Genomic DNA, 21703 nt, shown 5'->3' on the forward strand with positions numbered 1-21703 from the left:
CCTTCAAAATAGAAAAATTCGGAGCCTCCGATGACTAAAGTACAATAAATAATCAGTAAACACAAAAACATACTTTATTTGTTTCTCCTTTATACAAAATAAAGAAACTAGAAGCAAAAACTATAATACATCCTTAAATTGGCGGAGCCTCCGGGAAACGTTGGGGTGGGACTCGGCGTCGAGGCTCGGGTTTAATTTCTGCTGTTCTGGTGGTTGGGTTGGTTTTGTTCTTTTTTTGTTGTTGTTGTTGTTTGTTTGTTTATTGTTTGGGGCTTGTTGTTGTTGTTGTATTTTTCCTATTTCTGCCTCTTTCTGGTGTCTTTTCCACCGTGTGGGAGCCCAATCTCAGCCAGTCACTGGGGCAGCCCTGGGCCCGACCCCTTCATCCCACCCCCCCTCCCCCCTACCCATCACCAAAAACCGGGTCCAAACCCACCTTCTCCTTGGGGTTAAAATGGGAACAACAAAAACCAAGGACAGGGGAGGGGCTGGGGGGGGTTTTCCTGCTATTCCCCATTCCTTCCCCCCCTCATGTTGTGGTAGGGGATAATTAAAAAGGATGCTAATTAGCAGAGGGGAGGGGGGAGCCCTGCCCCAGGCCCCCCCTCCCCAGGTGCTGCCGGGACCTGTGTCCAGGCGAGTTCAGCTTTGGTCCGAGAGGCGGTGGGGGTCCCGACGCCGGCGGGGGGGGGGGGGGGGGAAGAGGTTCTTCAGGGCTGGGTACCATTAATTGCCCCCACCCTCCCAATATTGAGGGGAAGGTGCTGGGAGGGGAGGTAGCGGGGTGACCCCAAGGTCCCGGGGTGGAGGGGGGTGTGTGGGTGTGTGTGTTTCCGCAGTGATGATGGGGGGGGGGGACACACGCAGGGATGCGTTTTGGCATCGGATGGAGGGGCTGGGGGGGGGTGTGTGTGTGTGTGATGCGTGTGTGTCTTTATCGGTGAGGTGATGTGCCCTGGGGCGAGGGGAGGGGGACACGCGTGGGCTGGGGGGATGTGGGGATGTTTTTCCCCCCTCCACATGCGCACGCGTGCCCGCGCCAGGCCTACCACACCGCCGCCTCGCTGAGCTCTGGGTTGGGGTGCGAGAGCCCCCCGCTGTAGCCGCTATTGCTGGACATGGAGAAGGGGGGGCTGGGCCCCCCGCTGAAGACCTCCCCCGGAATGGGGTGCAGCGAACCGGTCATCCCCGGCTCGGGGCTGGGGGTGTCGGGATGCGAGATCATATCCGTATACCTTTGGTTTTCTGAGGAGTGGTGTCCGCTTAGGGGGGGCTCCAAGGGTCCCAGGGGTGTGGAGCCGGGTCCTGAGTTCTGAAGGTAGCTGGAGTCGGCCGGGGACTGGGCTTGGGAGGGCGGCCCGTGGGGGAAAAAGTCATAGTTGCCTCCCGGTCCGTAGTAGTCACCTTGATAATCTGTGGGAGGGGGGGAGAAAAGGATGGAACTGGTCCCCCAGGGCCAAAAGCTTACAAAATCCCACCGTGCCCCATAGCCAGCCCTGTCCTCCCACCCAGGAGCAGTGTGGCCACCCCCTCTGAAATACTCCGCTGGCTCCTGGGGTGCGGGGGCTGGCTGCAAATTTGAGCCCAGAGGGAGGAATAAGCCTGTCCTAAGGGCTGCAGAGCTGTCACCCCCTCCCTACCTGGCCTGGAGGGAGGGAGGGGAGGATGGGCTCAATTTAATGCTTACTTAATGGGGGTGAAAAAAAAAATATATATATAAAGGGAGAGAGAATGGGGAAAAAAATATATAGAGGGAGAGAGAATGGGGAAATATATATATAAAGGGAATGGGGAAAAAAAATATATATATAAAGGGAATGGGGAAAAAATATATATATATAAAGGGAATGGGGAAAAAGTATATATATGAAAGGAATGGGGAAAAGTATACATATAAAGGGGATGGGGGGAAAAGTGTATATAAAAGGGATGGGGGAAAAATGTATATAAAGGGAATGGGGAAAAAATGTAATGAAGAATATATATATAAAATGGGGGGGGGGAAATATATATATATATATATATATATATATATATATAATGGGGAAATTCAGTGTTTTCAGCAGCCTAGAAGGGCTCTGGAAAGTAACTGCAGGGGTGCAAGGAGTGACTGGAAAGCCCCTTCTAGGGGGGAGGCTTTGCAGACGCAGCTCTGGGGGGTGGGGGCTCCGCACGGAGCGGGGGGAGAGGGGAGGCGACGAGGCTGCCCCGCTGCGCCCATCCCCGTCCCGTCGGGGCGGCGGGGGGGCGGCCCGGCGGCAGCCACCTTCCATATGCTGCGGGCCCGGGAGGGAACGGGAACAAATGGGGCCTGGAAGGGGCACAAAGGCCCCGCAGCTGGGGCTTTGTTCGCGGGAGTGGGGCCGCCGCCGCCACAATGCCCGGCCGCGCGGGGGGGGGGGGCCGTGGGCGTGCGTGGACGTGCCAGCGTGTGCGTGGATGTGTGTGCCTCCAGTGGTGTGCGTGTGCACGGGCGTGGGCGCGCGGTGAGGTGTGTGGGGGGGTGCCCATCCGCGCGCCGGCCCGTGGGTGCGCACACGCGTGGGGGGGAGGAGGCGGGGGGGGGGGCGGGATGCTTGAGGCGGGCGAGTCTCCGTCCCCTCGGGGCCTCCGCTCGTCGCGGGGGGGAGGGGGGGGGCGAACGGGAAGGAAAAAACACCCGGGGAGAAGCAGGACTGGGCGGAACAAAGGGAAAGGGGAAGAGGGAGGGAAGGAGCTGGGGGGGGTGTGGGGGTGTGGGCTGGGGCAGGGCCCCCACGGCCGGTCCCTCACCTCCGTAGTACGTGTAGGGCGTGGAGCCGAGCATCTCGGACTCGTCGAGGCGGCCGCCGAGGGGCCGCATCCTGCGTGGGCTGCGGAAGAAGGCGTGCCGCCGGGCGCCCAGCGCGCTCAGCTGCTTCATCCGCCGCTCCTTGGACCGGCGGTTCTGGAACCAGACCTGCGGCAGGGCCGGCGTCAGCGCCCGGCCGGGAGGGGGTACCCGCGGGGTCGGGGGGGCCCCTCCCGTCCCCCGTCCCCAAGTTTGGCTGGGGAAAAGGATGGAAATCTTGCGCCTGCCTGGGTGGCTTTTAATGACACCCTCCCCACACCTCCTGCTGCCAATAGCCCCCAAAAGTGGATGGGGGGGGGGGGGAGGACAACGACGACACGACATACACACACACACACACGAATTAATTATTAATTATTAAAACCCTGGCCCCCTGGCTGCATCCCCCCATGCACATCCTCAGCCCATCTGTCCCTACAAGGGCAGCCAGAGGATATGGGAAGAATTTTCCCTTACAGGGGGAGAAAAAAAGGAGGAAAAGAGGGAAGGAAAGGGAAGGGGAGGAACTCTGGATTGTGGTAGAAGTAAGCGGAAAGCGGGGAGCAGGGAGTTGAGACCAGCTTGCGGCAAGCAGGGACTTGGAAGAAAAACCGGCGGGTGAGGCTGGAGATAAAAGGGAAGGGGAAGACGCGGCCGCCTCTCTACGGGGCATCACCTCATCCAAACAGCACGGCCTCAGCCCACGCACGCCTTTCCCCCGGCCTGGTGGGGTGTCTGGATTATTGCCCCACTCCCCCCCCGGGGACAGGGCAGCTCGGGGGAGCGAGCACATCTCACTCCTCCGGGGAGTTCTGCTTCCCTGTGCCGGGAGCCGGGGCTTGCAGCTCTGCTGCCGGTGAAGCCGGAAAGTCCTCCCCCATTAACGCCTCTATTAAAGCCCATTAATCCCTACATTTCCACAGGGATTTTCTTCACGGGGGCAGTGTGGTAAGGAAGTGCCGGGCTGCCTGCAGAGCGCGGTGGCTTCTCCTTGCTCTCACAAGGCCAGAGCATCCATCTCCCCAGCACGCCGGGGGATCCTGCTCCTTCCCGGGGGAAGCCAAACAGCTGAGGCAGGGGCGCCCAGCCAGCTTATGTTTCAGGGCTGGTTTTCATCTTTCCGTGGGGTGGGTGGTCCCCGATAACCCATGGGAACATGGAGCGGGTGCAGGGCTGAGCCTGGGGTGATGCTGGCAGGAGACAGATGGGGTTTGCCTGTGCCCATTTCGTGGGACCAGCCTCAGTGTCCCAAACCCTTCCCAGCACCTGGGGGAGACTGTCACGGCCGTGGACTATCTGGGCTCCCACCAGCACCTCTTCTCCTTCCCTCCCCATGCAGGTCCTTTCCTTCTCTCTGCTCTCTGCGGGAGGAAATCGCCCCGCGAAGCTCTGATGTCACAGGAACCTTGGTCTGGGGTGGGAATGACATCACTGGCCAGCCCCATGACATCACGCTAGTGGGCTGCAGTGGGGCAGGGGGGGCAAAGCTGGGGCGGTGGGCTGGTGCTGCCCTACCTGGATGACTCTCATGTTGAGGCCGGTCTCCTGGGCCAGCTGCTCTCGGATGTGGCGGGTGGGTTTGGGGGTGGCGGCGAAGGCAGCTTTGAGGGTCTCCAGCTGCTTGGCTTTAATGGTGGTGCGGGGCCCCCTCCGCTTGGTGCCCGAGTTTTGCTCCTCGTTCTCATTGTTGGTGGTCTCCTTGTCCGAGGAGGTCGAGTTGTCCGTCTCCTTGGTGTCGTCCTGCATGGGGTCCTGGAGATCCGGGGACAAACTCCTGTCTGTACATGAGGACACTGTAAAGGAGACCCAGAGAGGAAAGGCGGGGGGTGGATGACTTAGGGGAGAGATCAACCCCCCTCTCCTCTGCCCTCCCCAGCCCAGCTGCTTCCCGGGAGAGGGGTTGGGGGGTGCTGGAGAGCAGCAAGGGGTGCAGATCGCCTCTGCCCCCCTGGTACCCCTAAAGCATCTTTCCCCCAACATCACGCAGAGCTGCAGGCAAGCACCACCCGATCCGGCCCTGCACGCCGTGTCATACCAGCCGGGGGGGGAGCTGGGGAGGGGGTGATCCCCCAGGCCCCCCGCAGCCCCTGGCGCTCCCCCTCTCCCCGCCCCCCCAGCTCCTTTTGCACCGAGAAAGCGGGATGCACTGCTGGGAAAAAAATGCAACCGGTCCCTGTCAGGGTTTGAGGAGGGGTCTCCAGTCACTGCCTTGAGCCTGGCTCACCCCCCCCAACCACCCAACCCCCCCCCCCGGGGACCCTGATGCCAGCACCCCCGCCCAAGGCCAAGCTCTACTCGCCTCGCTCACAGCAGCGGCCCCACTGACTGGCGTGGCAGGATCCGGCCCCGGGTGCTGGACGGAGAGAGAGCCCACGGAAGGGGGTGAGCACAGGCGCCTGGCATGGCTGGGACAGCAGGAGTGGGCCTGATCCTGCTGTCCTGACGCAGAGACAGCTTCCAAGGAAGTCAAATGGGAGCTTTGCCTCTGGGTGAAAGGAGGCGAAGGATCAGGCCCGCGGCGCGGGGGGAGTGGGCACACTCGCAGTGTGTGTGTGTGGGGGGCAGCTCGCGGGCGATGGGGGGCTCCCAGGCCAGGCCCGTGGGGGGGGTCCTGGTTCCCCACTGCCCCACATCCCCGCTGCCGTAGGGGCCATGCGCGGGGGGAAGCAATGCTGCGGGGCTGCACCTCGGCCACCGCTCATCCCCACGCGTGTCCACATCCCGCGTGGGGTGTGTGTGGGCGTGTGTGTGTGTGTGGTGTGTCACAGAAGCTTCCGCCCGGTTCAAAGGCTTTCACCCCCAAATCCCATCACCTCTCCCCGTGGATTAACCTGGGGGGGGGGGGGGGGAGGCGCCAGGCTGGCTGCGGGGTACAGCCCCTCACCCCACAAAACCAAACCTCCTTCCCGGCCCGGCGGGGGGTACCGGGAGCCCCACGGCCACTGCCTGCTCCTGCCGGTACGAGCGGCGGGGCGATGCGGCGGGCTGAGCCGCTCGTACCTGAGTTGAGGCTGCCTTCCTTCAAACTGGGAGAGTTCAAATAATCCTCTTTGCAAACAAATTTGTTTTCGTCTATGATATAGAGTTCCTCGCCCGTGGAGAGCTGCTTGTTGCAGACCATGCAGGTGAAACAGTTCAGGTGAAAGACTTTATTCCGGGCTTTCCGGACGAGGTCGCTGGGGGAGATGCCTTGGGAGCAGCCGGCGCATTTGGTACCAAACCTCCTGGAAAGGGGGAGAAAAGCGAGAGCTGGGAGCCCCGACGGCGATGGGCTGCGGCGGGGACCCCCGTTTGGACCGATCCCCACCTCCTCCGTATCCCACCGCGGGAGCCCCCTCCTCCAGCAGCTCTCGTTGGGAGATCTGGGGGGGGGGGGGGGAAGCAAGGCGATTCGCACCCCTTTTGGGGCGAGGAGGAGGAGAGGCTTCATCCCCGCGCAGCCCCGCTCACAGGGGCAGGGTGGGCTGCGGAGAGAGCTCTGTTTTGGGGTGTCCCCACCCCCGGGGGGAACACACACACACACGAGCATCCTCGCCCTCCGAAAAGAGAGGGGGGGGCCGGAATTCGTTTCAGCCGCTGCCTCCCGGGCCGGGAAACGGGGGGCTCGGCTCCACCCGGCGCCGGCCTGAAAATCCGGGTGAGAAAACGGGGCTGACGGCGGCCAGAGCGACGGAAAACGGGAGCGGTGGGTTCGGGGGGCAGCGCGCACCCAGAACAACAACGGGCGGCGGCGGAGGATGTGCCGCTCCCCGAAACATCCCGGGGTCCCCAGCCCGGCGCCGGCCCGCTCTCCCGGGGGGGATCTTTCCCGGTCGGGAGCCACGCTTTGGAAATCTCGGATTTTCCTTCCCTTCGTTGGAGGCAGAGCGGTGTTTTTTTTATTATTATTATTTATTTTTATTTTTTTTCCCTGTTTTTTTTCCCCCTATTTTTTTTAAAAAAAATATATATATTTGTCGTGTCCCCCCTTTTCAGGAGATGATGTATTAACAAAAAAAAAAAAAAAAAAAAAAAAAAAAGCCAGGGAATCCGAATCAAGTAGAAAGGAAAGAAAAAAAAATTAAAAAACCCACCTAAACAACAAACCAAAAAACCCCCAATACCCTAAAAAAAAAAAAAAAAAAAAAAAAAAAGAAAAAAAAGAAACGAAAAAAACAAAACAAAACAAAACAAAACCCCCAGACCTCTCAAAACCCCAAACGAACAAACAAAAAAATACCTCACGCACAAAAAAAATGCCTCCAAAGCCTGGGAGCGGGGGCGGCCGCTGCCGAGTCCCGGGGGATCCGGGGGGCTGCCAGGCCCCGGGGTGCCCACGCAGGGTCCCCTCTTTTTTCCCTCCGGTCGCGGCACAACTTCTGCCTCCCTCGCTGCTCCCCGTGACGTTGATGTAGTGAGAGCATTAGGAGTCATAAGTCATCGCCCCCCCCTTCCTATCCCGGCCCCTAATTTCCTCAGCGGCACCTTATCGCAGTCATTAGAGGCGTTTAAGGAGCGGCGGATCCCCCCCCCGAGGTGAAGGGGGGGGGTGAGAGGTTTTGGCTACAGTCTTCACCGGGGCCTGTGGTCCCGGGTGGGGGGCGAGGAGCGCCAGGCCGGGCCCCGGAGCGGGGGACACGCGGCTGCCACCGCGATACCCAGCGGGGCCTGTCGCGACGGGGCGGGCGGCGGTACCGGCGGAGCGGGGCCCGGTGCTGGTGGAGACAAGGTCATGGGGGGGGGGGGGGGCACAGCCTCGCCACCCCCACCTGAGGCTGCAGCAGCGGCCGTAGCGCAGCCGCCGGGCCCCCCTCGGGGCTCCCCCCCGGCCCGGGGGGCTGCTTCCCCGCCGGAGCGGTGGGGCAGGCTCGGCGCGGACCCCGGCGGAGAGGGATGGGCGGAGAAGCAGGGCCCCCCCTCCAAGCTCCGGGGGAGACCCCAGGGAGGCACCGGGTGAAGCTCCGCACCCTCTCGTGGGTTGGCGGGGTGCGGGAAAGGAGTGGGGGGGGGGCGGGGGGGAAGCGGACGACTCACCTGAAAAAGTCATTTTTGCAGTAGAGTTTGCCTTCCCTGGAGAAGCATTTCTCGGTCAGGTTGCACTTGCACTCGCAGCACTGGACGCATTTGATGTGCCAAGCTCTGTCCAAGACGTTCAGCAGGAACCGGTCCAAAATCGGCCTCTCGCAGCCCGCACAATGCACCATCATAACCTCCGCCGGGCGAGGGAGACGCGCAAACGAGAAGTCAGCCCCGCGGCGGCCGCTCAAAAATGCAGGGAAAAATTAATAATAATAATAATAATAATAAAATTAAAATTGCGGGGAAAAAAAAATAGAAGCGGGAATAACGAAAAATTCAGGGGAGGGGAGCGGAGCGGCTGTCAAGTTCTTCCCCCTCTTCTCTCCGGAGCCTCGGCGGCGGGAGGGAAAAAACGATGCCCCAAAAAAAAAAAAAAAAAAAAAAATCCAAACCACCCTCGAGAAATAATAATAATAATAATAATAATAATTAGAAAAAAACACCCCCCCAAATCCCCCCCGGGTCCCTCCGGAGCGCCCCGGGAGCCGGCGGAGCGGCGGCCGCGCTGCTGGCGGGCTCTGCGGCAGCGGGCGCGGCGGGAGGGGTGCATGAACCCCCCCCCGCAGCCGGCAGCCCCGGTGCCTCGCTGTGCTCCGCCGCCGCCGCGCCGCCACTCTCATGCTGTCCCCATCGCCAGCTTTGTCCCCCGCCTTAGTAATTCGCGCATCCTTATTCAGATTTGGTGACGTCGGGGCCCGCGTCGCCCCAGCTGCGGCCAATGGGAGCGCGGTAACCATGGCAACCTCTTAATTTATAGCATATCTAAATTGGCTCCAGCCTTGTGCTTGGCACAGAGGGAAAAAAACAACGCGCCTCTATTGTTGAGGGTGGCTTGTACCTGTGCCGCGAAGTGAGTATGCACCTGGCTGGGGGGTCGGGAGGGGCGGGGGGGACGACACGCTGCAAAAAAAAAACGGTTTCCCACCAATTCTCCTTTTCGTTTCATTTATTTCTTTTAAAGGGATGCTCAGGGAGGGGTTTGGGGGGTCCCGAGTTGGGCTGGGGGAGAGTATCACCTGGTTTGGGGGTCGGTTTATTTTTATTTTTATTTCTTTAGATTATTTTTTTTTTTGGCACAAGGGGGAGAGATGCTTTTGTCTGGAAGAGCAACAAGCGGGAAAAGCGACGGGGGGGGGATATGGGGGGGGGGGGGGGGGGCGGGGAAGGGGAGGGGGCCGGGGCCGCGGGGAGGGCCGGCTCCTCCGCGCAGCGTGGCGGGATGAAAAGTTCCCCCGGCAGCGCGCTGCGCGGAGGTATGCGGACCCCCCCGCGTCCCCCCCCCCGGCCTTTGTCCCACGGGCCGGCAACCTTCCCGCCCCTTCCCTGCTCCGCGTAATTCGCCGGCAGCCCCCGGGGGGGGGAAGGGGGGTGTGCTGCGGGCGCTGCCCCCTCGGACACTGTTTTTTCTTTTTAATTCCAGGTGCGGCGGAGCTGTGAATCGTCGGCCGGCCATGCGGGAGGGGACAGGACCCGGCGCTTGGGGGTTACGGGGGGGAAACGAGGGCACGGGCGGGGGGGGGTGCCGCTGCCCCAGCGCGGAGCTGCCGGCCGGGGCGGTGGGGTCGGTGTGTGGGGGGGGGGCCCGGGATTTGGGGAGGGGACGGGGCGATCCTGGGTTCCGGCCGTGCGAGGAGGAGGAGGAAGGCGGCAGGGCAGGTGAAGGCCGGCCCTTCCCTTCCTCATCAGTTTCTCCAGGAAAAATCTTTAATTTTTTTTTTTTCCCCCCACCCCTCTTCGGGGGAGAAGGACTCGGCCAAAGCCCGCTCCTGCCCGGCAGCCGCGGAGCATCCCGCCACCGGCTCCGCACCGGGGCGCGGAAACGCTCCCGGTAGCTGAAAAGGAAAAAAAAAAAAAAAAAAAAAGAAAAGGCAAGAAAAAGAAAAAAAAAAAAGCAACCCCACAACAAAAACAAATCCTCCGCGGCACAAGGGCATCGGCGGGGAAGTGGAGGAGGTTTTCTGTGTGCTCTTGGGTAGGGGTGTTTGTGGAAAGAACTGGAACCGAAACAAGAAAATATAGAGAGAAGAGATTAGGAAAAAAAAAAAAAAGAGAAAGAAATAAAAGGGAAATAAAGAAGAAAAAACCCCACAGAAATAAAGAGAGAAAATGTGTCCGGAAAAAAAGAGACAGAGAAGGAGAAAGGAAGAGAGAGAGAGAAAGGGAGAGAGCGAAGAAAAATAAATTAACGGAAACGAAAAAAAGGAAGGAAAGAAGGAGAGACGGGAGAAAAAACGAAATAAAAACAAAGAGAAAATAAGAGAAGGAAAAAGAAGGGAAGAAAGAAGGAATAAATGAGCGAACGAAAAAATAAATAAAACTAAAGAAGCAAGAATGGAGATGGAAAAATCAAAAAAAAAAAAAGGGAGGAGGAAAAATGATCGGAGAAGAGAAAAAAGAAAGAACATCGAGAAAGGAAAATAAAGGAAACGAAAAAAGAAAGCGTGAAAGAAAAGCGCCAGAGTGAGCGAGCACTGAAAGAGGAGGGAAAAGAAAGAAAACAAAGACAGAAAGAAAAAAAGAGAAGAGGAGTAAATAAATAAAAAAAGCAGTAAATTAAAAAGGGAAGAAACGGGCACGAAAGGCGAAGGCAGAGGAAGAAAGGAGAGGGACCGGCCCGGCGGCTCACGCCGTGGCTCTGCCCAAGTTTGCCGGGGGCTCCGTTGGCTTTGCCGGGGAATTTTGGAGCCGCGGAGAGGCGCGGAGCGGGGCCCAGACCGGCGGCAGAGCCCGGGGAGCCGCTGCTCGGGGCGGGGGGGGGGGGGGGGGGGGGGGGAAGGACGGCGGCGGGGACAGGGCGCGGGGTCCCGGGGGCACCGGGACAGGCCGGGCCCCCCCCGGGAGAAACCCGGCGCGGCTGGGATCCAGAGCGAGCGGTAGCTATAGGGAGGTACGTGCATACACATCCACGGCCGTGCGCGGGTGCGTAGGTAGAAATATGTACGCACCCGCGTCTACAGGAACATATATACGCGCACACGCGTGTCCGCGTTGCCCGCCGGTCCCGGCGGTGGAGCCTTGCTTGCGGACGCCGAACGCTTTTACTTCCCACGGAGAAAGGCGGGAGCGGGTGGCGCGGCTCGGGCAACCCCGCTAAGAGCCAGCGGCGCGACGTGGGGCTGCGTGGGGGGGACGCGGCGGGCGAGGGCGTGTGCCAGCGCCGGCCCCACGCCGTAACGGGATCTTATGGATCGTATGGATAACCTGTAAGGAGCCGGCCAGGGGTGCGTGAGCAGCACTCGCGTTTGTTTGTGCCCACGCAGCCTTCTCCCGCGGCCTTGCGCACCCCCGTGGCACTCGGAACCGGCCGGGCGGCCGCCCCCGCCGCGCTACCGGCACCCGCAGCCGGGGCCCCCCCCGCTGTCCCCGGCGGGGAGGCGATGCTCGGGGGTCCCGCTCCCCGCTGCCGGGCTCGTCTCCCTTTTTCGTTTGAAAGTAAAAGAATAAATAAAGCCAAGGGGAAGGGGAGGGGGAAAACAAACCAAACCAAATCACAAAACCCCAAAGCAACAACCTCCCCCCCCACAGCCCACCCCATCAGCCACATTCCCCTATGGTAACAGATGGTAATTCAGGCCCCATAATATCCGCCTATATGTAACTAATAAACCTATTGTGTTTTAACAGGGTAATGCATGGAGAAGCAGCGTCGCTTATACAAGATGTTGATGGAATTTACTATATAAAAAAAAAATCCCCTTTCAAGAATAAAGTGTATCAACTTACAACACAACAGACGGCAGAGGGATAAGTGAAACAGACAAAAGACAAACAAGATAATAATCTGTTTCCAATCAGTTAAGCCCTGTAGAATTTGTAATACGCGGTTTGCATATTCCCCCTGTGTTTTGTAATTAATTATCTATCTGTTAGGATGCTCCGACGACGACTTTGTTGATATTTCCAACTATTTTTGGTTGCAGGCGGCGGTCACGCCGGGGAGCGCGGAGGAGCGCGGAGCGGGGCCGGGCTCCGCGGCTCTGCCCGGCCCGGGGAAGCCGAGCCTGGACGCGGTGGGAGGCGGCGGTTCCGCACCGCTCCGCGCTCCTCCGCGGGGCTGCTGCCGGTGGGAGCGCGTTTGGGGGCGGGCGAGGCGTCTCCTCCCCGCGCTCCCCTCCTTTCCCCTGGTAAGAGGGGGGACGGTGCAGGATTTAACATTAAACAAACCCAGCAAGCATCTCCTCGCCGGGCCATAGGCGTTTCTGAGTGACTGCGTTACAAATTGTAAATTTAAATAGCTCACAGGATTCATTACCTCCCGCGTCTGATTTCACCCAGCCGTGAAAAATTGTCCTGGTGTACCACTGAGAAAGGGTTTGCTGCAAAGAGCCACAGTCTAATCACCAGCTTTCTCTCTTCAACAAAAGTGTAATTATTTTGTTTTGGGTGTAAATATAACCCACGGTACAAAAAAAAAAAAAAAAAAAAGAAAAAAAAAAGATAAACCTCCAGCAGCGTCTGAATGCATTACAGGGCCGTTTAAAAAGATCCGTCCTAAATTAATACCAAGGTTAAAAGGGGAAGGCAGCTGGGACATGGAAATTTCCGTATTATGGGGGGGGGGGGTGAAGTGCATGTGCGTGTTCACACCACCGGCAAACAATGCGGCACCCCCACCCCCACGCACAAAGCGCCGCGGAGCCCCACGCAACTCCCACGGTGCCACTCGGACTCCCCCAGACCCACCACTCTTTCCTCTTACCCGCCCGCCGGAAAAGGGGGCCCCGAGGAAGGGCCGTGGTCCTGGTGTGTCCCCCCCGCGGTGCTGAAGAGAGGGGATGCCCCGGCCCGGCGTGGGTCTTTGCCCCCCGCGGGTGTTTCTGTAAACGGGGAGGGAGCGGGTGTTGTTAAAAATAAAATAAACAAACAAAACCCCCCAAGCCCATCTCGGCCCAAATGCAAACGAAGAACCGGGGGATTTATAGTTTTACTTATCCTCTTTTTTTTAATTATTTTTTTTATTTTTAACGAATTTATTATTTCCTTCCCTCCGAGCTCCAGCCTGGGGTTTCGGAGGAAGAAACGGCACAAAACGAAAGGCGATGCCGGCGCTAGGGTGAAGCCCCGGGAGAGGCGGAACGGCTGCGGGCTCGGCCGAGACGGTTTAAAAGGAAAAAAAAAAAAAAAAAAACAACACAAAACCCAAAACCAACCTAAAACCAAACCCCCCACCAAAAAAAAAAACCAAAACCCAAAATACAAAAAAACCCCAACAAAACCAAAACCACAAACCAAAATGAAAACACAAAACAATCAGGCGAGGGGCACCGGGGCGGGCCGGCGGCGGGGCTCGGCGGCCCGTCGGAGCCCCCGGTACGGCGGCGGCGCGGCCCGGGGCTGGTCGCCCCCGGTTTTGGGGGCTACCGGGGCCCTGGAACTCGTCGCTCCTGGTTTTGGGGGCAGCCAGCGCCGACCGAGGTGCCTTTTCTCCCACCTCCCCACTCCCTTTCCCCAGCCGTGATTTCGCGGCGCTTCCCCAGCCGTTCCCTTCGCCCTCCCCACAGGCGTTTTCTTTTTTTTTCTTTTTTTTTTTTTTTTCGGTGGGCGGTGGTAATTGGTGAAGCTTTAATTACCGTCCCCCCTCCACCCTTCTTAGCCCCGTTCCCATCGCCCCGACGGTTTCCCGGGACTAACCCCCCCGCGGCTCTCCCTCCCTGGGCCGGGGGCCCCGCTCTGCGCGGAGCCGGCCCGGACCCCCGTGGCTGCCGCTCCCCGCGACGCTGAATCGCGGGTGGGCAAAGCCTGGCTGCGAGCAGCGTGCGTTGCAATAAACGAACCGGAGGCAGCCAAACCTAGAGCCTCGGAAACTTAAGTGACTTGAGGAGGGGGGATGCGGTGAAGACCTCGCTCCAAATTTCCTCGGGTGATCCCCGGCCCGTTACAACCTCCCGCCGATGCGACCGCCCCCCCGGAGGGGTTGCTCGAGCTTTTCCCACCCGCTCCCCCCACTCCCCCCCCACCCCCCCCCGCCTTCCCGCTAATGAGCGTGTGTGTTGACACGGCGAGGCGATGCCCCCGTTTGCCTTTGTTTGGGAGGTGTGAAAGAGGGAATCTGCATGAGAAAAGCCGGCGGCAACCGCGGAGCTCCGCATAGCAGCGGCGGGACGGAGCGAGCCGGTGCGTGGGGAGTCCGCCCTGGCGGGGCAGAAACCCCCGGAGCGGGAGTGGGGCGGGGGGGGGGGACACGGGGAGGGGGGGATGCGGGGGGGCAGGGCTAAAGCTGGGGGTTGTGGTGCTGTTTGCAAGTCTGAGAGAGGGGAAAGGAGGTCGCCCCGGTGCTCCCGTCGGGGGTCGGGGCTGAGCCGGGAGCTGGCAGGGGTTTTACCCACGGGCAACCCCCTCACACGGGAGCCCCAAAGGTGGGAGGGCGCTGGGTGTCCCCGCAGGGCTGTGCCCCGCTGGGTCCTTCTCCCTCCCTTGGATTTTCTTGGGAAATGGGGCGGGGGGGGCGGAAGCGCACTGCCCGCACCTGCGGGCGGGATGAGGGGGCCGGTTTACAGCGCTCCCACCTTCCTGCTAATGGGCACCGTGGGGAGAGTCGGGGGGGGACACACGGGGGTGGGCTGGGAGCGCCCCAAAGCCACGCGTGCTGCGGAGCTAAGGGGAAATAGGGGCGTCGGGGAGCGGGGGGGAAGCTCCGGCGGGGAGGGCTGTTTGCCGGGGCTGGTTGCGGCGGAAAGCGGAGCAGGGCCTCTGCTCTCTCCTTCCCACGTCGCGGGTGGGCGCAGAGCCCCGTTCCAGGACGGGTCCGACACCGACGCCTCGGGCAGGGCTGAGCCCCGGGGTGGGGGAGCCCCTCCGGGATCCCGGGTCCCGCCGGCCTCCCCGAGCCCTGCCTGGCCCCCGCCGTGCCCCCCTCGTGTTCCCGGTCCCCCGTGGCTGACCACCGCGTGGCGCAGCCGGCGGCGCGGCGCTCTCCAGGGTGCTGAACCGCTCGGCCCCGGCCCCCCCTCCGCCCTTCCCCTCCTTTATTTCGTTCCTTCTCTTCTCGATCGCTCTTCCCCTCTCCGTTTTTCTCTCTCTCTTTTTTTCTTTTTTCTTTCCTTTTTTTTTTTTTTTTTTTTTTTCCTCCTTCTGGTTTTGTGTCCCCGCCTGCCTTTCCCCCCCTCCCCCCCCCCCCTTTTTTTTTTACCGGTTTTGTCATTTTCGTTTTTCTCCTTTTTTTTTTTTTTTGTTTTCATAATTTTATTTTTTCTCTTTCTGTTCTTTCTCTCTATTTCTCTTTCCCTCTCTTCTCCTTCTCTCTCTTTCCACCCTTCTTTCTCTACCTTTCTCTCTCCTCTCTTTCTTTCTTGCTCTCTCCTCACTCACTTTTTTTCTTTCTTCTCTTTCTCGTTGTCTTCCCTCTCTTCTCCCTCTCTGATATTTATTTTCTCTCTCTCTTTCTCCTCTCTCTTTTTTCTGTCTTCTCCCTTTCTTTTTTGCTGTCTCATCGCTTTCTTTTTTCTTCCTTCTCTTTCTTGCTGTCTTCTCTCTCTTCTCCCTCTCTCAGATATTTATTTCTCTCTCTCTTTCCTCTCTCTGTCTCCCTTCTTTCCCTCTCTCTCTCTTCTCACCTCCCCCCCTTTCTTTCTCTCCTTTCCTGCTCTATTTCTTGTTTTTCCCTCTCATTTCACACACATTCAATACTGATCTCTCTCTCTGTTTTTCTCTCCATTCCCGTTCCTCTTCCTCCTCCCACAGAAAGCTACCTTTGCCAGAAAGACTGGAAATTTTACAAACACAACGATATAATTAACAGACACTTCTGAGGCCCCCCCACCTCCCCAGTGCTGTGCAAACATTAACTCCTTCATCTCAAAGGGGCCGGGGACATGGGAGCTTCGGGCACCGGCCCTGCCACGGGGGTAGGGACCAGCAGAATCTCAGTGCAATTTTTTTATTATTATTATTATTATTTTTTTTTTTTTTTATTTTGCAGTGTCTGTGATTAAAAACAAACCCCAAACTGCCGGTGCCTGCCCATCCCAAGAAGTAGGAGCGAGGGGGGGAAGCCTCACAGCTGTGGGGGGACCCAGGCAGCTGAGAAAAAGAAGTGGTGAACCCCGAGTGTCATGGAGAAGCGACGCTCGGTCACGTCCCACCTCTCCTTCTGCACAAACGCTCCTGCCCTTGCACTCACACACATCACATCCCACCCCACCCCCCCCAGGACAGTGAACTGCCCGGAGCGCTGGCTGCTCCCCGGGACCGCCTGTGTGGAGCCCCAGACAGGGCTCACCTGGCTACCCCAGCCCCAACACTATGGTGAGGGGCTTGGGGTCTGCCCCTGCCTGACTACACGGCTCTTTGTCTGCCTCGTCCTCTCCTGTTACACACACACACACCCCTTCCCCTGCGTACACCCAACCTGCACACTCCCTCCCGTTCCTTCATGCACGCCCACGTATGCACACGTACCCTACTCACACACATGCTTCCCCGCACACACCCCGACCCTCTTCCCCTACACCTCCACGGCTCCGAAGCACCCCCCTGGACACGTTACATGCACACACCAGCCAGTCTTAACACACACACACACACACACACACACACAAAACCAGCCTTCGCACACACACATTCCCCCCTGCAACACCCATCTCGGTGGCCCTGCCTTCTCTGATGTACCCAGGCTCTGTGGGAGCTGACCCTATCCCTCAACCCCATTTTTTTATACCAGGAGATGAGGTTTTTCTCTCTGTGGAGGACAGAGACCTTCCTGGGCTTGCCTTGGGACCAGGAATGGGGCTGAGGGTTTGGCCTGGACTCCTCCAACACCCATTTCACAGCCTGGGTGGGAAGCCAGGGCCAGAAGCAGCTCTCAGGCTGGGCAGAGATGTGAAAACGCCTCCATCGCCTCAGGGAAGGGGGAGACTGCACATGGGACCTCTCTAACCTCATCAGCTGCCAAGCCTTCAGTTCTGGCCAGCTTAGACTGTCACGGTCACCTGGGCACACAGCCACCTTGCTTGCTTTCTCCTGCCTTCCACTCTCCTCCGTCCCCACTAGAAATACACAATCTGCCTCTCTTAACCATGATCAGGACCACAAAAGCAGCCCCCGCTGCTCTGGTCTAGGGGGTCTCCATCGGTACCTGGGTATCTTGGGCTTCCCGAGGTGCCCAGGAGCCAGGGGAGAAGATCTGGCAGCGGGGTACTGTGAAGTGAGGTGGAGGGTTGAAAGGGGAGCAGAGTCCTGGTGGCCTTGGGATGCTGTCAGCTTCTTTCGGCTTCTTTCCATTTTTCTTTAAATGTTTCTGAACCTTTTTTTTTTTTTTTCTTTTTTTCTTTTTTGAGCAGGGCAAAAGCCAGCAGGGGGGGAAACATAGGTTTAGCATGTCCATTGGAATTGACTTCTCACAGCTGGAGGTGGGGATGGACCAGGGCCAGCCTTGGAAGGGCCCCTCAACTGAGTCAGGGTGTGGGATCGAGCCCTGAAAATCCCAAGGTCCTAAGGAGACCTCCATCCCCCTAGGCCTTGCTGCAGGTGAGTCCCAAAGCAGGGACAGGCACTCTGGGTGCAGGCATGGCCTTAACCCTTGTGATGCCTGGGTGGTGACAAAGTCCCCTTGTCCCCAGCACTGGGGCTGATTGAGCAATTAGTTAAGGGAATAATGATAATTTGAACAAGTGAGGACTTGCTGGGCAATGTGCTGCTGTATTGGATTATTGTAAACAAATGATGTTTTGGGCAGCTTCCCATGTGGGCTCATGTAAGTGTGACAAGTGAATTTAGGTAGGGAATTCAGGCGAGGCTGAGGCAGGCTTGCTTATTATGGAAAGACAAGGTATCTGTATACTTATATATAAATGCGAAGGTATTGCACATGTGTGCACACATATCCACAGCCTCACAAACTACACAGGTGGAGCCTGGGGTGCAAACCTTCCCCTGACACCCCACGCCCTGCTCACACAGCCCAGGGTGCTTCAGTCTGCATGCACACCCACGCACGTTCACATGCGTGGCTGGTGGGTGCAGAGGGAGTGGGGCTGGGGGGGGTGAGCATGTTCCTCCTGTGTCCCCCCACAAGCCCAACCCAAGGCAGCAATTAAAGAGGCCATTTTCTCTTTGCAGAATCTGAACCTGATTCTGCACTTGAAAGCCAGTAGGGATTAAATCCGGCAGAGGCAGGCTCAGGTCTTTGGCTCACAAATGCTTTGTGCAACTTCTCTGGACTTCAGCAGGGACTGCACGTACAGAGCTGAGAGCAGACCCTGGCCCTGGCTCTTAATTTCTTTGCACTGGTGCATGAGAGGAGATTAACAGAGAGAGCAGAAGGCTGCACCTCTGAACTCTTTGGTCACTCCTCATACAACATCTTTCTTTGTTTTCCCTCACATCCACATCTCTAACCCTGTGGAAACCAGGCTTTGGCTGGCTGCAAACTGTGGACACAAGTCCTGCGGTGGGCCTGGTACAATTTCGTGATTTTTTTTTTTTTTTTTCCTCCTCTGGAAACATAAGGGATAAACACAATCATTTCAAAGAAGCGAAAGCTTCCCACTGGAGAAGCCAACAGGGACCTGCCGCGAAGTCGTGGTACGGTGTGTCACTGACACTGATTCAATCTGACACCTGGGTGTCTCCAAAGCCATCACATTGTGTGCTGCAAATGTATATTAACATTAGTATGCATTGGCACAATATGGATCCATTATTCCAAATGCTTATGAGAACTAGGTGCTGCATAGGAGCAGCTGCTGCTTTTTAAGCCTCAGAGCATCAATAGATTCATAGATTTTAGGGCCAGAAGGGACCCCGACGATCATGTAGTCTGACCTCCCACGGAGCACGAGCCACAGAGACTCGCCCGGTAATTTCTGCATCCTGCCCCGTGACTTGTGGTTAAGCAGCAGCTTCCCCTGCGAAAGGCTCAGGGATCGCTAGTGATGGGGAAGTTGCTGTCTCCCTCCGTAAATTTGTTCCCTTGTTTTATCACTCTCCTCCTTAATCATAAAAGGGCAATTTTTAATTTCAAGGCTCAGCTTGTGTAGATCCAGTTTCTCACCGCTTGGTCCTCTTGGGTGTTCCCCCTTCTCCCACTTCTCCTGTACCAGAAAAATGCTTTTCCCCTTTTTGTTGAAGTAGTGACTACATAGGAGAAAAGAAAAAAATTCAGTGTCCTGGAATGTTGTCTGAAAAGGATTGGTACTTTTTATAGGTTGAAATGGTATGTGGCAAAAGTTCAGATCTGGAGTTAGTCCCTGACCATAACCATACAACAAACCTTTAGTCTTTGTTTAAAAAGAAACTGTATAAATGCATTTTGCAGTGAAGGAGTGATGCTGTAGAAAGGCTTTGGTTTATGTTACTTCTCTTGCTCCCAGAAAATGAAAGAAAAAAGAGAATGAAAATCCACTAAATCAATGAAATAAAAAAAGCTGAAAGTCCTATATTATGGTCACAGAAATTCTTCGAATAAAGACCTCCTGGGTAACAGCTGAAGATGGGTAATTATCATTCAAACCACCACTGAGCCCCAAATCACTGACAAAAACTCATTGAGAAATGACCCGGCATCAGATGCAGAGTTTGCCTTTCTAAATGGGTTTGTCCCTTTGGTCTCCTTCCCATTTCCCCTTCGTTTTGGGGACAGCAGCTCCATCCCCTGTTGTCTTCCCATCCTGACGCTGTCAGATGAGCGGCTGGAAGCGCAGTGCCAGGCTGTCTGCACGAGTTCCCCCTGAAACATGTCTGCTCCCCAGCCTTTCTGGAAATTATCTCACGTGAGCATGCGTTCAACCTCACTTTCAACTTTTAAAGCAGAAACTAGTTGAAAGGGGCTGTTTTCCAGCAATGTCACCCCGTGTTCACTGCTGAACATGTGGGAAAGGAAGGATTAGCAAATGGGATGGTCTGCAAGGTATTATCCAACAGCAAAAGAGGCATCATTCGATGATCTTCAGTTTGTATGTCATGAGCAGTCTTAAATTGGTGCAACACTATGAGCCAAAGTCACCTGATAGCCATGGGAGAAGAGACAGCCTCACCTCTGAGGCTTTAGAGATGCGGAGAGTGGAGGGATGCAGTGGTGGACAGAGAGCCTGGAGGGACAGGGCAGCTTTCGACTGGTTGTACGGGACTGGGGGAGCGGGGCAGGGACTGGGACAGGGAGCAGGGGTGGGGAGCTGAGGGGTGGACTGGTGGCTACAGGCCAAGGGACACCTCCTGCGCCCTCGTTCGGGGTAACTGCCAGTCCCTCCCCGTGCAAGGCTGCTTCAATATGGAAAGATGCTCTTCTAAATTCCCAGGATAGTGTCTTGGCTGACCTCAGGAGTTTTTTATCTCCTTTCTGAGATTATGTGATGCCTTTGATAGCACTTCCTGCATGAAACAGCTAGTAGGAGACCAACATAAAACTAAAAACCTCTTTCATATCCTCAGGTGAAGGTGGCAGAAACAAGATTTAAGAAAAACTGTACTTCTTTCAAGGAGTTATCTGTGGAACTCCTCACTGCAGGAGTTTAATGGATTAAGAGGAAACTGGACTAGCTCATAGGAGACAAATTCCTTGAAGGACCCGTAGAGCATACGCAAGAACATCCCAGGGAATTGTTATATATGCTTGCCCTGCTCTACTGCTCTTTCGCAGATGATGGCTCCTTGTCCCTCCTGGGGACAGCAGTCTGAGAGGTCCTTTCCTTGGTTGGGATGTGGCTACTCCTATGTTCTTAAAAAATGTTTGTTTTTCTCCAGCTCAGTAATTTCTCAAGATCTGAGAAAGTAAGGAACAATTGCATTCCCGGAAAGGATGTCTCCAGCACACCACCTCCTCTCCCACCTTGTGCGAATCGCTTCTTTCTTGGCTGCTAAGCTGAGTCCTGGTTTGCCTTTTCTGTTCCATTGCTCGGCTAATGTCACAGCAGACATATCCCTCACCTCTCATAATCTCTGACAATGATGAGAGGAAATGAAAAAAGATTATTTAGTATCATTTTTTTCCTTCTACTAGACGTTTCATGTAGGAAACACTTTCAAAGAAGAGGGATGAATCACACAACCACAGAAATTAGAGATGGAAAAGACCTTTTAGGTCAGCCAGTCCATTTCCCTGTGAATGCAGAAAAGCTTCCTAGTACAGTTAGATTTTTCAAGGACTTTTCCCAGTCTAAACCAACTTTAGCAAGAAAGCTTCAACTTAAGTCTGTTCCAAGATGGCTGTAGCTGAAAAACTTTCTTCCAGGGGCGGTGTGGACCTCTGCTGAGGTTTCCTGAGGAGATGTTGCAGGGCTGAGTGTATGGAGCAGCTGGGTGGTCGTTGGTAGCTCGCCTGGCTGGGGAGCCAGCCCCTTCCCCACCCCAACAGCAAAGCCATGGGTGATGACATCGTGCCCATCCCAGGGCTGTGAGAGCGCGGGGCTCTGTGTAGTGTTGCTATGGGGTGAGGGACAGCAGGTCTGCTGTGGCTTCCATGGGTTGGAAGCCAAAGGCCGAAGACAGATGGCCATTGGGACACTTTAGGCACTTCTCAGCAGCTCTGTTCTTCAGTTTCCCTTTGCCTTTTTGGCTGATTCTCTGGGGCTCTGTGTGTTGGGCCGGCACAATTCATGCTATGAATGCCAAATAAACCATTCCCACCCTCGGCTCTGAATTCAGTATCCTAGGCCACCTTCCCAGCCATGGAAAACCTTCCTGGAGGTCAAACTACAATTAACTAACAATACAGCTGGAAGAAAAAAGAAGAAAAAAAGATATGCTCAGACATTTCATCTCTGAGTGGAGTCACTTTACACACAGCCTCAGGGCTGAGGCACTCTCAGCCCAGCTCCACTTGCTTCCAAACCCCCACCAATGTGCAAGCAATGGGGGGGACAGCTATACCCAAATACCGGCAAAGACCTATCCAGGTCCTAC

The 21703-nt window shown here is 56.8% G+C and overlaps 1 protein-coding gene across 3 annotated transcripts; it reads right to left on the bottom strand.

Annotated features, from left to right (window-relative positions):
• Positions 1–56: 56 nt before the first annotated feature.
• LHX5 (LIM homeobox 5) lies at positions 57–8246 on the bottom strand. Of its 3 annotated transcripts, none has more exons than XM_042805305.1 (6): positions 7823–8246; positions 5810–6033; positions 5109–5162; positions 4325–4602; positions 2773–2938; positions 57–1413 (listed from the first exon to the last, which is right to left on the bottom strand). In XM_042805305.1, exons 1-6 carry the CDS (start codon positions 7993–7995, stop codon positions 1046–1048), a joined length of 1263 nt encoding a protein of 420 aa, XP_042661239.1. In that variant the 5' UTR covers positions 7996–8246; the 3' UTR covers positions 57–1045. The 3 variants fall into 3 exon arrangements, with proteins under 3 accessions (XP_042661239.1, XP_042661238.1, XP_042661240.1); XM_042805304.1 differs by having other exon boundaries at positions 5109–5294; XM_042805306.1 differs by lacking the exon at positions 5109–5162.
• Positions 8247–21703: the final 13457 nt, after the last annotated feature.

This window comes from Tyto alba, unplaced genomic scaffold (genome assembly GCF_018691265.1).
Source record: "Tyto alba isolate M040663 unplaced genomic scaffold, T.alba_DEE_v4.0 Super-Scaffold_44, whole genome shotgun sequence".
Taxonomy (NCBI): domain Eukaryota; kingdom Metazoa; phylum Chordata; class Aves; order Strigiformes; family Tytonidae; genus Tyto; species Tyto alba.